Source organism: Echinops telfairi, unplaced genomic scaffold, assembly GCF_000313985.2.
Source record: "Echinops telfairi isolate 266 unplaced genomic scaffold, ASM31398v2 ScPeMD7_7407;HRSCAF=8445, whole genome shotgun sequence".
NCBI classification, from domain to species: domain Eukaryota; kingdom Metazoa; phylum Chordata; class Mammalia; order Afrosoricida; family Tenrecidae; genus Echinops; species Echinops telfairi.
Genome location: NW_022111307.1, coordinates 8,392,546 through 8,410,110, shown reverse-complemented (window position 1 = coordinate 8,410,110; position 17,565 = coordinate 8,392,546). Strand labels below are relative to the sequence as shown.

The window sequence follows — 17,565 nt, the reverse complement described above, 5'->3', positions numbered from 1 at the left end:
TTGAGAATGATGTACAAATGCGCTTTACACAATTGATGTGTGTATGGATTGCAATAACAGTTGTATGAGCCCCTAATAAAATGTTTTAAAAAAAAGAAAACCTCATCTTTCTCCCGTGGGTCAGTTGGATGTTTCGGACTGCTGACCTTGTGCTTCGTAGACCACTATGCCATCAGGGATCTTTAAATAACCAATGTTGGGCAAATTTCACTTCTGAAAAAAGGCAAGCCTATCCGGAAGTCCTCCATGTTTAGGTAGAAGCAGAAGCTGTGCACTGGTCGGTACCGTGTGTGTCTGCGGCCAGTGCAGGCTTCCTTCTGTTGCCAGCACACGGGTCGGGCACACAGGCCACAGGGCCACAATGCTTCTAGGAAGCCAAGAGCCACCCACCTCTGGAAAGACCACCCCCAGGAGGAGCAGCAGCTCTGTCCCTGCCTGTTGGGTGACATGTGTCTCCTGGCTTCACCCATAGGGCGGTGAGACTGGATGGGACAGAGCAGTCAGGCCCGTAAGGCCCAGCATTCTCTAAAGTACACACGTTTATGAACCTGTCTTGCTTTCTGCCGCTATAAGTAGACTTTGGTAGAACAGAGCTGAAGTTTTCTTCTGGTATCTAACATGTGAGTTAAGGGAGATTTCTGTGAACAAATTCAGGAAAGAATTTCAAATACATGTAAGCATCTAATTATCCAAGGAGTCTTAACTCTAAACGTGAGGTGGAGAAGAAATGGATGGACAATTTAAGTCTGCTAATTAGCAGACGTCGGTGTACCAAATTAACTTCACGTTAATCTGCAATTCTGCTACTGACAGGGTCGCCCTCTGCCAAGATGTCTGGTGGCCCAGCGTTTCACACTACCTGGTTCTTGTGATTAAGGGTGAGGGAATGATGGCGTGGCTTTAACAAAAGCATGAGCAGAATTTGCTGACAGCTGAACCAGGAAACCATCTGTAAGCGCTAAGTGAGAGGCGCGTGGCCTAGAAGAAAGGCGGCTCTCAACAGCTTGCAAAATAGGAAGCCACTTCCCTTTAGTGAGAAAGCTCTCATGACACACCAACAACACTCCCTGCAGTGGGGTTTCCTAGGGAGGTGGCAGCAGCCTCGCTGTACACCGCAGCCTGAGGGCTCCGGAGCCAGGCAGTAGGCCAGCCCCTGGAGCCTGGCCGCTGTGGGGGCTGTCGCCAGGCAGGAAAGCCACCAGGAGGCCCCCACCAATGACAGCGCTGTTGTTATCGCCGCTGGAGAGCTCCGGGCTGCTATTGGAGACCAGCGCCTGGCTGGCGGCCAGCAGCCGGATCCGACCCAGCAGTGCTTAAGAGACCAACCAGCTGAGCCCTATACAACAGCTTTAGGGACGTCAGGGGGAGGGGGAATAGGGGCGTTCTTTACTTCTCCTGATGCTGACGGTCCAGAGTCCGCTGAGTCACTGATCAGGAGCAAAACCACGCACAGACAGAAGCCTCCTTCCTACCAGGAAGGCGGACTCAGGGCAATCTCGCCTTTGGAAACACCAGGGCACAGACAAACCCACAGACCCATAGTCCTCCAGGAAAAGCTTTCAGAGGCTACTTCTGATAGTGTCCGGCCCTGGACAAAATTGTTTCATATGACAATAGCTGTTTCTGGACAGAGGGACTGCTTATAATTTCTTTCAGCTCTAGGTCTTCTGCACGCAGCAAACTGCTCTCTCAGGAGCCCACATTTGTTTCATGACCACTGAGTTTACACCCCTGTTTACTGGTGAGAGATTAGCCCTATGCCCTCGGCTTGGTAATCAAAGCAGCCCACACCACCACTTAAGGAAACTCCAACCAAGGTTCAAGGGTCAAGCTAACAAGGAGGTGACAGCCACACTAAGTAAAGGTCGGAGCCCTGGTAGGTGGGCAATCCAACACCACCAGCAGATCCCTGGGAGAGAAGAGGCTTTCTCCTCCTGTACAGGAGTCGCAGTCTCGGAAACCCACAAGAGCAGGTCTCTGTCCCATAGGGTCGCTCGAGTCCCAACTGACTCCATGGCAGCGAGTTCATTCAAGGACAGGCAAGGTCACAGGATCGTATGAACACTTAGCCTTGTACCTTTCTGAGAGGCACACGCTTCTAACTTGGTGGACAGAAAATTCCTGTGGCACACTTTTGCAAGAAAGGGCCCAGAGCGAGTGGAAACAATGGCAATGAACATTAGCTGACTTCGGCCCCTCTTCCAATCTTCCTCTTTTGCTGCAGACTAGACCAGACATGTTAGTGGAAAAGAGTCACCCTTAGCCTAGCCAGAGAACAACAGGAAAACAACCATCACAATTAAAAAAAAAAAAAAAAAAGCTTGCAAAACCATCAGATAGCTGGCTAGGTCTTGCTTTAAAAAAAAAATGAAGTTAAAGAAACTAAAACTAAAAACCACTCTTTAGCCTATTATCCAAGATCACACTTATCTGCCACTCACTCGCCTACCCCTACAGCGATGTCTTTCTACCTGTTTAGAGGAGGCCTGCTGCCATTGGGGATTCTGACTTGGGAGGCTAGCTGCCACCGATGGCAGTTCAAACCCACTAGCTGCTGAACAAGTGAATGAGGAAATATTGCATCTCAAAAACAGAGGGGACAAAATAATCATTCATAAATTATCAAGGGTTCATGAGGAGGGGAAAATGAGGAGCTGATACCAAGGGCTCAAGTTGAAAGAATGTTTTGAGGATGATGTCAACAAATGTACGAATGTGCTTGGCACAATGGATAGATGTATGGATTGTGATAAGAGTTGTACAAGCGCCCAATAAAATAATTTTTTTTAAAACAGACAAAAAAAACAACAGAGAAGGTTCCGGAGCCACACGATTTACACGCACATCTATGATACAAACATGGGAAGGGGAGCCGGGTCTGGAGAATCATGCCTCATGCAGAGGAAGAAGGGACGTAAATCTTCACGTCCCTGGAAATAACGCCAGTCTCACCCCAGCCAGGGCGAGTCCTTAGGCTGAGAGAACTGATGGCCACAGGGTGTTTGCCAAGCACCGTGCTGCGGAAGACAGCATCAGCTCAACAATCCTGAGGGGCTGGTGTGCGAAGGCAGTCGTCTGACCCTGATGAACGTCGAGCTGCTGAGGCACACGTCAAATATCGGAGGACTGGTTATAGAGCTGCTTCCCAGAGCGTCGGTGACGGCCAAGCTGTGTTCTCTGCATCTTTGCTTACCATTTGGGGGGAAAAGGCGGGGAAAATAGCACCGATCTGTTTGAAATCAGAACCTGTTCCTTGGGGCTTTGCTTCTGACTGGTTTTTGACGCAGTTTCACGTTGCCTTGTTAAGTGGACCAACAGGGACATGAGTAGTGAACGAAAGACCCTTGCTTCCCAACTAAGAGCCATAGGGATATCCTTGTCGGTTGTCGCTTGTCCAGGTACTTTGGGGATAGGTAACGGGCACACCAGCATCCAGGAAGTTTGGCCCCAGATTTCCCCCAACGTAGATATCGGGTGTAGGCAGAAAGGGCAGTTAAGATCATGAGACATAAAATTGCAATCTCTACTGAACTCACTCCTTGATTTCAAGGGGAAGAAACTATATGGACTGGCTTCCCAACTACTTAAATTATTCATTTTATTCTCTCTCTGAATGAGAAGATTTTGAGTTATCCTGCTAGCTACCTTGGTCAGCGCATCAAAAACACGGCACAAATTCAAGGTCTAAGACACTTTGCTTTGTGGCAGGTCGTATGCAGGGAGACACTTGGTGGCACCTGGATTTAAAACTCCAGTGGAGCACTGACGCGTCCACTTGAATGTGTGTTCAAACCTGCTGCTAAAACCTAAGGCGGTATTGTTTAGCTCAAGGTTGAGTGAAACAAAAAACAGCGACTAGGTTAAAAGAAATATTTTAAGTAGAGCAAGTTCAAAGGGTAGAAGGATATGGGCAAAATCAAGAAAATGGTACTCAGATTTTAAAGCTTAGGAAGTAAGAGATTCTGTCACATGGAAGGAACTTGCCTTGGAGGCTGTCCTAATAACTGAGGGGACAAAAGGCACAGCATGATACTAATTCCAGTCCCTCTCCATCCGGGCGGGAGACACTTGCTGCCGCCACTCCAAACCCTAATGCCAGTTCTACTCAAACATACTGGCAAGGGCAGCCCTGTCCCCAGAAATTGGGGCCCTGCCAGGTTCCAAGTCTTCCCTGCTCTACACACTGTCTTTGGGGGAGCATGGTCGCTCACACGTGCATTCTCCTTTTCTCTCTCAATCTCGGCTTCATCCATCTGCATGGACACACCAGTGGTCCCAACAAGGTTTTCCCTCCTGCAAGTGCTCTCTCTAGGAGCTCGGAGGTGTGGTGGCTACGTGGTCGGCTGCTAACTGCAAGGACTACAATTTGGAATCATCAGCTGTTCCTCGGGACAAAGACAAGGCTTTCTACTCCTGTACATAGTCTCAGAAACTCACAGGGGCGCTCCAATCCCGTATCACTATGAGTCAGCATCAACTTGGTGGCCGGAGTTTTGTTTTGAATCTTGGAATGTTCTATCTGATACCTGTACTTGAACGCACTTCAAATCGACAGGTTTAAAATCAAGCTTATTTTGACCTCCCAAATGGTTTCCTTCTCTTCCCATATATACTCACTAATTGTTTAAAACGGGAGCCCTGGTGGTGTCCTGGTTACTCGTTGGGCTGTGTTCCGCATGGTCAGCAGTTTGAAACCACCAGCAGCTCCGAGGGACAAAGACTGGGCTTTCTTCTCAGGAACTGTTCATGGTTCCACATGCCCATAATGCAAAAACCCCTTAGCAGCACGCAGAATACGCTTTGACTGAACCACCTCCTTTCCGCGCCCTGCGCTCCAGACCATTCATTCTGACACTGATCTGCTGAGCAACGGCTCTGTGCGGAGCACCACGGGCAACACTTCCTATGCTTCCTCAATGCACGGTGGCTTAGGTACTGCCTGCATTGAGACATAGGCAAACCTCAGGCCCCTATAGCCATAATTTCTTATCTGCTCTATTACGTGGCCCTGGGCTCATGCCTGGGGCTATGCACGGATTTTGGAGGGAGTTCTCTGTAAGAGGATTAAGGTGAGGCCAAGGCCTGACCTTAGTAGAGGGGTGTGAACCACATGACACACTTTGTTTCCTTAGGGACACCTTCAAGGCTACTTTACTAGAGGGTGTGATGTAAGACACAGTGTTTTCCTCTGGCTTATGAGCCACACCTCCATCCATCAAAGCCATCCCTCGGTGTGAAAAGCCTGCATCCCGGCACCCCTGGAAGAGCACGTCCAAGATCTCGTTCTGAAGGGCCGAGGCTGCAGGACCAGGTGCACCAGAGACTGTGGCACGGGGCCCTGGGGCCCTGCTCCTCATCTGTGAGACAGAGGGACAGGCGAGCTGCCTTCCTGGCCTGCGAGGACCAAAGCCAGAGACCACGTGGCTGCGAGGCTGAGGGTCAGAGAGAGGCCTGTCGCTGGCTGAGGAGAGGTGTGACCAGTGCCCATCCTTGTTGTTAGCTGATCCTGACTGGTGGTGAGCCATTCACTTTTCTAACCCCCTTTATTTTGAGAATTATCCGTGACTTCTGTGTGGCCATCGTGACCCAGCGTAGGTGAAGAGGGGTGTGGGAGGAACAGGTGGTGTCAGAATAGGTAAAGGATGGACCGTGGAGACATGTCTGACCCGTCTGTGGCACTAGGGAAGTCAGGGTACATCAGATATGGCCTCCCACACCACTTACTGCAAATATATTCCACCTCAATTTAGAGACCATCAGGGCACTGGGCACGAAGGAGAGCTGACGAGCTGTGGGATGACATAGGTTCTGTGTGGCCAATGCAACAAATTGTGGACCCCAGCATTTATGCAGAGTGGCATGGGAGGAAGAGCCAGTGTCAGTCTAGGTAAAGAACCATGGGGCGAGAAGGCCTGTCTGACCGCTGTCTCATGGGGATAGGGAGGAGGCCAGAGGAGGCTGGGTAGGTCCCCCCCCACACCCGGAACTCAAGCAGCTCCAGTTTACAGAAGAACTGTGAAGGCACGGGTGACCTAAGGAACTTCACCAGCCCCATGGACTTCCCCTACACGGCTGGATCTTCACCTCTGCTGCCTGGGGAAATCTACTCAGCATGAACCTCTGAACTCAAAACTCAAACTCAAATGCACTGCCATCAAGTTGGTGCTGACTCACGGGTGGTAGTGACATCTATTGTCAACTTGACACAATGAAGAGTGGAGGGGTGGAGTTTAGCCTGTCAGTCAGGTCGCAGCTCGATGACCTCATTTGGAGGCACTAAGGAGATACATAGCTTGCTGGAGGAAGGACACACACACACTCTCCCTGCGAGACATTCCTGTGGACAGCCACATGGAGCTACACTGATAAAGCCAGAGCCCTGGAGCTGGAGGAACCAGATGGAGACACACACCAGCCTGAGATGCTTTTACCACCACTGGATCCACGAGACTTTCCACCCGCTGGCCTATGATCTTCCTGCATTTGCAGTCACTGCATGTGTTGCGTGAAGCTGAAGAGGAATTTACAGAATGGCATCGGACATATGGGCTAATATCAAACTTATGGACTTGATCTGGACTGAGCTGGGATGTTTCCTTAATATACAATTACTCTTTATATAAAGCTCTTTCTTATACACAAATATGAGTGTCAATGAATTTGCTTCTCTGGTCTACCGGGACTAACACACACACACACACACACACACACACACACACACACACACACGGTGACCCTATATTGCCCTTATGGGCTGCCAAGGCTATGGTCCTGATGGAAACGGAATGTCAAGACCTCTCCCACAGAGTGGCAGGGAGATGAAAACCACTGACTTTTCTGTCAGCAGCTGAGCTCTTAACCACACTGCACCACCAGGGGGATCTTGAAGTCACTGAAACCTGAAACCAAACATACTAGCATAGAGTCGATTCTGAGTCAGGGCACCCCTGCAGGACACAGAAGTGCCCCCTAGGGTTTTCACGACCCCCACGGCTGTCTCTTGTGACACAGCTGGTAGGTTTGAACCACTGACAATTCAGGTGGCAGCCCAAACGCTGAACCAACTGCGTCCCCAGAGCACCCTGAGGGCCCTAATCCACCACCACCCCTGCCAACAAGTCACTGCCAACTCATGCTGACCCTATGCTGCAAGGTTGCCGACACTGTGAATCTTCCCCGGGCAGGCAGTCTCAACTTACTCCCGTGGTGCGGCCAGTGGGTTTTAACTGCCGGCCTGCGGGTTTAACAGCCCAAAGCATATCCCACTATGCCACCAGAGCTCGGCATCAATTCTTAAAGGTGACTTAAAGCCACTCCAGAGAAACCGGCTTCTTTCAGAGTACACCTCAAGGAAGAAAATGAGGTGTGCAGACGATGAGAAAAGATACTCTTACTGACCGGGCGGCTTCTCTTGTACTTGGATTCCGTGAGTTCTGCGGGCGGCTGCGTGGCAGTGCAGCTGGAGCTGACGTTCCGGTACCCAGGGCTGGGGAGGATAAACTCTTTTCCTATGTCAATATCCTTCATCTTCCCCAGGGCAGGTGCCAGGGCTCACAGACGCTGGGACTCCCTTCGGAAATTCTGCAATTAAAAACTCAGTAAGAATAGCTCTTCCACTAAATCCCTCTGCTTCATACACTCGAGCTGGGGGTTAAAAATGGTAAAGGCATGATAACTTTCTATCACTAGATGTACAACATTTCAGTGCATTTCATTGTTGAAAGGGGAAAAAAGCAACAACACACATTCACTATGATAGAATCAAGAAGTTACTTCCAACCACCTCAATGGGGGTGGGGGGACAGGTTTAGGGAAAAATGAGAGCACAATTACCTCCAACTGGAGCTTAAAGCCCAACGTGAAGCACATTAGACAGGTGTTTAACAAAGCCCCAGAAACCACTCCAAACATTAAACATTAAAAATGCCGTGACTTTTAAACTGACACCCATTCTACTAAGTTGTTCTAAAGGATACTCTATTTAGGAACGTCTATAAAATATATATATTATTTATTTATACTATCTCTGCATTTTTAGAATTAGCTCCCTGAAGTTACGCGGCTAAAATATGAAAAAGGTATTCGATTTGAAAATGCCCTAAAATTAGAAGTGCTGAAGGCTGCCCAATGCTGTGGATGCACAGCTTGACGGTGAACCGTGCGCTTCAAAGGGCTGAGGCTGATGGGATGTACGTGTGATTTCAACAAGGCTGTAACATAAAATACCTTAAAGCCAAAATGTTTTCCCCCCTGTACTCCTAAACAACAACAAATAAACCAAACTGACTCACAACAACCCCTGTGGGCTGTCAAGACTGTAACTGTTTACCAGAGTAGAAAAAGCCCATTCTTTCTCCCTCGGTGCTGCTGATGGTTATAAACTGCCAACCACATGGATCGCAGCCTAACCATACCACCAGGCTCCCTGGACTTGTAAACCCTACCTACAGTACATTCTTTTGGAATCTGTTCTTAGTTGGTCTCCGGCATCAACTCTGGCCACGTTTTAAAGACATACACACCCACCTCTCTAAAACATTCCCCTCACTCTAAGATGGTGCGAAGCTTCCCCCAAAAGCTGTGCAAACAACTTTCATGCCACCTCACTAGACATTAAGCAAGTGTAGCTTTGGGGAGCTGTAAATCCTTATCCCGGACTTAGGTACTATGTCTCAGTACTACGTCTGCAGCACAAATTTCTGAAAGCTACAACTATTTGTTAAGCCTTCAGGAAAAATAAGAACACGTACTACTCCTCAGACTAAAAAGGGCTAATCTTCCCCACTCCAGACACATTGCCAGTGCAGAGAAAGGGCTAATCTTCCCCACTCCAGACACACTGCCAGCGCAGAGAAAGCTTGGTTTCTTGCCTTACAGACGTCTAAGTTACTTAAATTAAAACGTCGCCTTGTCCAATGACAAATGGCACCATGACAAACAGTGGCTTACCAAGCAGTCCGGGAGACCTCACTAAGGTCAGCAGATCAAACCCACGGGCCACCCTTCAGGGCAGAGTTGTAGCCATGGGCTTCGCAAAGATGACATGGGGTGGCTCTCCTGGCCTTAGCTAAGGTGGCTAAGACTTCACACAACTGTGGCTCTGCCAGTATCAAGCTGCAGATCTGAGTAACCCTTCTTGTCACGGGAATCATGAAAGTCCACCCTTCCTGGCCAATGGTTCCCTAGCTCAGCCCTGTATTGGAAGAGGAAAAGATTAGCCCTAGTTTGTAGAAGGGAAGGGGGAGAAGGGGAGGGAGGTTTGCAGAGGAAACCACATCAGAGTATACATCAGGGAAAACACCATCACCTCCAGGTGTCTAAGAACCCATGATAATCACACTTTTTTGGTCAATCGTTTTATTTCAAAGGACACCATGGGATCAGTAGAGTAAATGAGCAGAGTGGGGGAATGGGATGCCCTCCCATGGGTTTGTGCCAATTGTGGTTCGGATGGTAAGCGAATGCTAAACCTTTGGGCAACAACTCAGGCTACTCCATGGACGAAAGGTGTGGGGAATGGTTGCCCATCACTTCTCCAACCCGTTTCTTTAATTTCCCAGGCAAAGGGGCACAGCGGTGACAAAGGGGCACAGCGGTGACCATCCAGGTCCCCAGGAGGCACAAAGTTGCCATCTCTTGCCTGCAAATGTAAATTGGATACCACCACCTGCTTATCAGGGATATAGGACCGGGCAGCAAGATCTGGGGCACCCTACAAATCTTGGAAAGACACAGAGCCCAAATCTGAAACAAGCCTTTCTTTTTGAGTTTGTATTACTTTCTTATGTTCCCCCTTAAAATTGTTAAGTGGGAGAAGTTCCCAAGAAGAGCCCAGGCTCTGAGACAGAGAGGTAAGGCCACTCACTGAGGGAGCTGCATTATCAAGACAAGCCTTCTAGTGAGGAGTTCAGGCCTTCTCCCGCAAGATCATACAGACTACTCAACACTGGGGGGACCTGGGGAGGGCGAGAGGTGTAACTGGCCAGACTGGCGTTTCCAAATGGCCTCCATCACCATCTTAATAGGTTTCTGAGACTCCAGGCACGCGCGCGCGCACACACACACACCCTGCACCCCGACCACCCAGCAGGTGCACAGGAACCGGAAGCTAAAAGGATACTTAGTAACCAGGAGGGGCTCCATACTATTATTGACCACTCCTCCTGGAACCCACTTGTTGCGCCCGCAAGTTCCTGCCCTTTTCACTTACTCTGGCCCCAGCGGGGCTCACAACCTTCACTTTCTTTAAAACCCGAAACTCATTAAAGTCATTCCGGAGGCCGTCCGGCCACTGCCGAACCTGGTGAAACCGAATGACCGCTTCAAAGAAATCCAGAGCGACATACAGTTGGGTGAGGAAAGAGGAAAAAGGGCATGTTTCATTCTGGGCTCGGCCCCGGGCTTTGCGGTGCGTGCAGATGTCACGCACCTCCACGGATACAGAGGCGAAAGCAGACAGAAGGATGACTTCTAGGTTGCTGGCAGCTCAGAGTGCCCGGTCTGCGGCTGGAGCCACGGTGCGCTGGGCCCCCGCCCCCGAACCGTGAGGCGGGGGCTTCACCCGGCGTGCCCGCCCCACAGGGCGTTCCCACGGCCAGTCGGAGCTCGGCGACACCGGCCTCCGCGGAGGGCTGCGGGCGCAGCGCCCCCTGGCGGCCACATCCGAGACCGCATCCAGCGCGCCGGACCGCCCGCCTCAGCCCGGCCGCCTGCCCACGGGAGGCACGCGCCCCGGCTCCCGCGGCGCGGGGGATCACAGAGAGGACGCCGCGTACAGAGAGGCCAGCCTCCATTTCCCCGACCTCTGGCTTCCCCTGAACAGATCGTATCGCCTGCCCCATCCCGAGGAAACACACAGGCGCGATCCTGGTGACAACCCACAGAGACTGAAGGAGTCCCGCGGTAGCCGCACCCTACCTGCGACCCAGGTCCCGCAGAGCCGCGCCGGCCGCTCGACCACGCTCCCGAGCATCAGCCCCTGAGCAAAACAAGCCTTTATAGCGGCATCGGGCGCCACACCGCGCAGGCGCGCTACACAAAGGCTCCCAGTGGCCGAAGGGAATTGTAGTTCCCGTTCCGGTAGTCTGCCGCTCCAGACTGTGCAAAAGGACTACAGATCCCAGAAGCACCGTGGGAGCCCTGGAGGGGGTGCGGCTAAGCTTCCTTTCCACCGCGCTCGGGGCTCTGCCCTGTCCTTCGCGGTGCCTCCGAAAGTCTGTCTGGAATTTTCCCCAGAGTCCTGTGTTCCCGTGGACAGCCAGGAAGGGCGACGGGAGCCCTGTGAACTCGGGCAAAGTCACGGTGGTGCGCGGCGCAGATGCACCAGAAAACGCCCTGAAGGTCATCGGAGCCTGTGCCTGCCTGGAGGAGCGTCCAGACACCCGGCCAGCCCCAAATGTTCTCTTCGGTGGCCCTGGGGGTTTGTGGTTGCTTGCTCGTGATCAGACCCTGCATTCTGCGCACACAGAGCCTCTCTCGCGTTTATCCCAAGTGTTCCTCATGTAATGTGCCGCCTGGTTTCTAAATAATGAAATGCCAGCATCACAGTTTTAAAAGTGGCACGAGCCTTAGAAATAGCCTTCCAACCCATTCCTTTCTTCAAAAAAGGAAGAAAGAAAGGTACCTAGAAAGGTTAGTGGGAGAAAGAGGAGAGTTTCTACTCCCTTAAAAGAGTCCGTCTCTCGTCAGACAGTGTAAGACATACAAAATAATAATAATTTATAAATTATCAAGGTTTCATGAGGGAGGGGGAAAATGAGGAGCTAATACCAAGGGCTCAAGTAGAAAGAAAATGTTTTCAGAATGATGATGGTAACAAATGTGTTGACACAATGGATGCATGGATTGTGATGAGAGTTGTACAAGCCCCCAATAAAATTATTTTTAAAGAAAAAAAACATTCTTCTCGAGCCAGTCAGGGTGCAGTATAGCACTGACAAAACATACAACTTTCCACTATCAAGACTTCAATTCTACCTTACAAATCTGACTAGACCAGAACATGTACACTGCTACAGATAAGAGCCAGGACAGATAAACCCCTCAGGACCAATAATGAGAATAGAGATACCAGAAGGGGAAGGGGAAGGTGGGGGGAGAAAGGGGGAACCGATCACAAGGATCGACATAGAACCCCCTCCCAGGGGGACAAACAACAGAAAAGTGGGTGAAGGGAGTCAGTATAAGATATGAAAATAATAATTTGTAATTTATCAAGGGTTCATGAGGGAGGGAGAGTGGGAGAGGGAAGGGAAAATGAGCTGATATCAAAGGCTCAAGTAGAAAGAAAATGCTTTGAAAATGATGGCAACATGTACAAATGTGCTTGACACAATGGATGAATGTGTGGATTGTGATGAGAGCTGCAAGAGCCCCCAGTAAAAGTCTGTAATAAAATATGTGTAAAAAGAGTTCGTCTCAGAAACCCACAGGGGAAGTTCTACTCTGCCCTACCAGGTTGCTATGAGTCAGAATTGACTCTGTGGCAGCCAATTATTTTCTTTGTTTGTTTTAGATTGATTACTTTATTTCTCTTTGTGAGTAATCTATACCTTCAACCGCCTCATAATAGAAAGGCCACACAGTGCTGGAGGTGTAGTGTGTTATGCTTTGGGTGATAACTGCAAAGGTCAGCCATTCAAACCCACCATCCACTCCTTCTGTTTCCATACAGAGTTACAAGAAACCCACAGGGGCAGTTCTACCTGAGCCTATAGGGTCACCATGAGTTGGAATTGACCAGATGGCAGGGAGTTTTTCACTCTCCGTTAACTGCTTACCTATGTTATTGTTGTTAGGTGCTAGTGACCTGGTTCTGACTCATGGTGACCTTATCGTAAAGGTGAAACTGAGGTACAGGGAGACAGACAGACATAACTGGCAGGACCAGGGAGAGCAGAAACCGAAATAGCTTTATTAGGGGGGAAGCTCCCTACACCAACAGGCCAGGGAAATGGTGCTCAGCAGTGGGAGGGTCCGGGTTTTTAAAGGGGCGATGGAATGTGTGGCAATTAGCATATGGGGTCTGGACACTTTGAGAATTGCTTGCGGACTCCTTGAGGCATTCTTTGACCCTGGAGCATCTGGTTTCCCGATGATCTGATCTGGCTCCTTCTGCTGCTGACCTCCAGGACTTTCAGGGAAGCGGGGCCCTGACCTGGTTCAGCTCAGCCCAATTATTCCAGCCTTTTTAGTGATAAAGGGGCATGAGGTCTGATCTGACTACTTCCTGCTGATACGGGGCAACAGGGGGAGAGCTATAGGCTGGAATGGTCTGGACCAGCATTGGCAGGTAGGGGGCTATAAGGATGTAACAAGAGTTGGTTAGCATTTAGATCGGATATGTCTTTCATTCGTTCTTGAAGGGACTTAAAAGGACAAGGGGTTAAAAATAACAGTAAGCAACTTATTACCAGGGGTCCTACCAGGGGTAGCACCCAGGACACAACAGGGTTTTAGAACCAGGAGGTGGTTGCTGCATTGCCCCAGTGGCAACTCTTGATCTCTTCAGCCATGGTTTTTAACACTTTTATATTTTGCTCAACTACTCCCGACTTATTAATATAATAATGCTCTTTTTTAGAAACATGCACGTACCTTCCTTGTCAGTTGTTAACAGATCTAATGCACGACGGTTTGGAAGGGTTACCTGTGCCAGGGATGTAAGCTGTCACTGCAAAGAGATGAGAGGCTGAGGTGGAGTCTATGACCAGCTGGAGTTGTTTGTTAAAGTCCTGTGTTTGGAGCATGCTGTGCTGTAGTATTAAATAAAAAATTGGCGCTGGGGGGTGAAGGGCCAGCCTCCACCTGCTGCTACTACTATTACTACTCAACGGGTTCGTAATACTACTTCTGGGTTCAGTAATGCACAATTGTACGGTTGAGATATATAAATATTATATTAAAGTCATTGAGAGCATGAGAGATAATACAATAATACAGTCAGACACATTACAAGATAGCATTGCTCACCTCAGCCCAGCTTGGTAGTCCACGTGGAGAGAGGGGGAAGGGAAGGAGGGGAAGAGAACAAGGAAGAGGGGAGTGACCAGGGAGTGAGCAGCAAGGAGCTCAGAACCAGAGAGAGATCTATATTGCTGACTCACACCTATATACCTTTTGGGGGCATGCCAGCCCACTAATTACAGGTAGAGACATATGTCACAGGGAGGAGTTGCACTATAGGTTACATAGCAATGAGAGGGTGGTCTAGGGGGTGGTCTCTGGGTCTCCATAGGAACATTGTCAGTAGGGTGAAAACTCCACCTACAGGAGCCTGTCCATTGTCCCCAGAGGCAGGGAGCAGGCCCACCCCTGCGGTGGGATGAGACAGCAGTCTGGCAACTGATAGCCTTCAGTGGGGGGGATGCCTGCGCATCTGACCTCCCCCCACACTGTGCTCTAATGCTCTCCTAGAACTTTTTGTTGTTGTTAGGGAGGAGGCAAAACTAGGGTTTACCAGGACAGGTAGGAATACAGCTATGCTTCACCTTACTAGCCACGTGATAAAGCCCCTTGAGCTGTCTCTGCAGGGAGGCTAGAGAGACGGGGGTGGATTAGGAATGCTGCTCTTCTCGACCTCTGAGTGGGGAGTAACTATGCTTGTTTAGCTGAAGTTGGTGGTTGGAGGTCCTTTATGACCCAGCATCTATCTAGATAGAGTTAAACCCTGAGTGGTGGGGGTGAGGGACAGGCTTAAATAGATAACTGTGGAATGAGATAATTGTGCCTTGGAGGGAGAGTAAAGTTAAGGAATCGAGCTGTTTGCCTTAAAATTGTCTTAGGAGAGGCTGCAGGGAAAGGTAAATGAATGCTGACAAGCTGGGGTTTTAGGGGGATGGTGAAAAAGGCTTAATGGAGGGGGGAATATGGACAAAAGGGTATAGGGGTTGGGAACTACCGGGTGTATGGGAATAACAGCTTTGTTAATGAGGCACAGGCCCTGGACCAGCAATAAGTCCCATTTGGTTTCTTTACTGGTAACAAGGAGACCTGTGGGGCCGGTTCCTCCAGGTCAGGTGAAAGAAGGGGAAGGAGCAGAGGTGCTGTGAGACCAGAAGTAAGGGGTAAGGAGGCCCTTGACATATTTAAAATGTTTTCTTCCTAACAGAGGGACCAGGCACGAAGGGATTATAAGGAAGGAATGAGTAGTACAGGGCTAGTACACCTGGGGCAAGTAGACTTGCCATCAATATCCATGACCGAGATTGAAGAAGGGCTGCCTAGCCTGAAAATGAGTGCAAGTCAGAAAAGATAGCTTGGTGAGGGTGATGGGGTGGAGGGGGGAGGGTGTCCAGTCAGGGTTTCATCAGAGTTCAGCCAATCCCAGCAGGTCCAACGGTGGGTCAAGAATTGGAAGGACAGTCCCCCCACGTGGAGATGCAAAGGGCCTATCGCTTTTCCAAGGACAGTCAGACTTCCAGTGTCCTCTTTGACTACACGCTGGGCAGGGTTTGGTTGGAGCTCTAGGCCTGGGGCACTCCTGTGACCGGTGCCCTTCTTCTCTGCACTTGAAGCAGACGCCAGGTGGTGGTCTTTTTCCCCATACACCCTTGCCCTGCACTGTCCCTCTGCAGGGCTGCTACTAAGGCATGGGTTTGAAAATTTACGTTCTGCCAGAATCAGTCATCATGGGCTGACTCTGCCTGCTCCTCACAGCTGTTAAAAATCTTGAATGCCATATGCACTAAATCTCAGACCCAGGTTTGAGGGCCTTTCTTCTACTTTTTAAAGCATTTTAATGTAAAGCATCAGTTAAGCAGCTTAAAAGGTGGCTGGACTTTTGTCAGGCTTTTGACCTAACTACGTTTATTAAAATTGACCTCTATATGGGAAATGGCCTGAAGCCCTGCCAGGACACACTGGAGCATTTTATCACAGCAAGCACGTCCATCGCTACCTGCTTGGTTGTTAATTTGATAAATCTAACAAGGTTTTTGTCTGGGAACCACTTAGATCAGGGTCGGTTAAATGAACCTGGTCAGAGTGCTGCTGAGCAGGGAGAAAAATGCATTCCTTCTTATCTGAGGTTAGGGTAGAGGAAGGGATGACAAAAATATCATGCCAAGGCAAATCATAAGCTTGAGTTAAATATAGAAACTCCTTAATATAGGTGGTGGGATCATTAGAAAAGGAGCCTAAATGCTTTTCAATCTGAGATAAATCAGTGAGAGAGAAGGGAACATGAACCCAGACCACTCCTTCAGCCCCAGCCACTTTCTAGAGTGGACAAAGGAGACGGGGCATTCTGCAATCGTGTGTGCTTGCTAATTGACAAGGTGAGTGCATACTCGGGTTCTTCCAGTGAGGCGGGTAGATCGGGAGAAGAGGACACGGTGGGGTGGGGGTGGGGGGGTGGGGAGAAGGGTCTGGGTGACCAGAATAGGGAGAGGGGAGCCAAGGTGCTTAGGCAGGTCTGAAAAGGTAGACACAATCAGGGGTGTAGAAGCAGGAGGAGAGGAGGAATTTTCTCTAGTCAAGAGGACGTGGGAAGGGGAGCAGGAAACAGAGAAAGGGGTGGGAGCGCAAAGAAAAGAAGGCTTGGATGTACAGAATCTCAGACTATTTGTGAGTTTACTGGCAGAAATTGTCGCGATTTCAGAGGCTATTGAAATCAAAAGCGTGGCAGGCGATTAAAGTTGTTAGTCCCTGGAGCTTTCTGACCCCTCCCTCCTGCCTGTCTCAGGGCAGCGACCACGGATCAGGCTTTTGGTGAGCCTGGGATTTGCACAGCTGCTTCCTTCCCTGTCTGGGGTAGGTCTGTCAGAGCCTGTGGGTGTTGGCTCAGAGCAGGCTGAGCAAGGAGGGAACTGGGTAGGGGAGAGAGAAAGAGACTTCAGGGAGTCTGAAGGGTCTGACTCCAGGGAGGGGATGAGTGTCGGAGGCACAGAGTCAGCCTTTGGGGGTTGAGGGGGTAGTGGAGGGAGGTGATGGTGAGGGGCACCCAGAATATGGAGGAGGCTTTACTGGGGGCACAGGCAAGAGTCAGGGGGTTCGGAGAAAGATGAGGGCGAGTATTGTCAGGGGCCTGATTAAGAGAGTGCTTGGATAAGAGAACTTGAGGGACGAGAGCGAAGAAAGAAAAAGACCTGAACATACGGGACTCTGACCACCGGTGAGTTTGTCGACAAAAATTGTCAAGGTCTCGGAGGTTGTTAAAATCGAAAGTGCCATTTTCTGGTTAGTGCGACTCGTCCAATCAGTATTGAGGCCAAACTTAGTAACAGAAAAAGACCTGGGGTTTTGTGCAGAGATTAGGAGCCAAACCCAATTCAGTAAGGTTGGCCAGGAGCTTAGGGTGGAGATCAGGAACCAAATCCAATTCAGTAAGGTTGGCAGTAGGCACCCCAAAGGACTGTCCTTAGGGGCTTGGGACAGAGAACTTTCCATTATGTCTCAAACTGCAGGGGGTACGGACAGAGAAGGGCGTCCCCTGGCCCTGTTCATACCCATCAGTCAGAAAGCGGTCCAGTAACGCTAAGGGAATCCCTATCAGAGTTAGGGACCCAGGGGAGAATCCTGGACTCTCCAGAACAGGAAGGTTCCCTGGCACAGATCTGCGGCTTT

At 50.0% G+C, this 17,565-nt stretch overlaps 1 protein-coding gene across 4 annotated transcripts in view; it reads right to left on the bottom strand.

The window, feature by feature from the left end:
• Window positions 1-10,996, bottom strand: part of ABCC5 (ATP binding cassette subfamily C member 5) — a 76,598-nt gene extending 65,602 nt beyond the window's left edge. For 2 of the 4 annotated variants that reach the window (XM_004713450.2, XM_004713451.2), the window contains exons 1-2: window positions 10,918-10,996; window positions 7,399-7,581 (exon numbers count right to left, since the gene is read on the bottom strand). In XM_004713450.2, coding sequence (XP_004713507.1) covers window positions 7,399-7,527 — 129 coding nt within the window. In that variant the 5' untranslated portion in view covers window positions 7,528-7,581; window positions 10,918-10,996. Of the gene's footprint in view, window positions 1-7,398; window positions 7,582-8,949; window positions 9,065-10,429; window positions 10,462-10,917 lie in introns of those variants that run through there. The other 2 variants (XM_045296441.1, XM_045296440.1) reach the window with 2 other exon arrangements.
• Window positions 10,997-17,565: the final 6,569 nt, after the last annotated feature.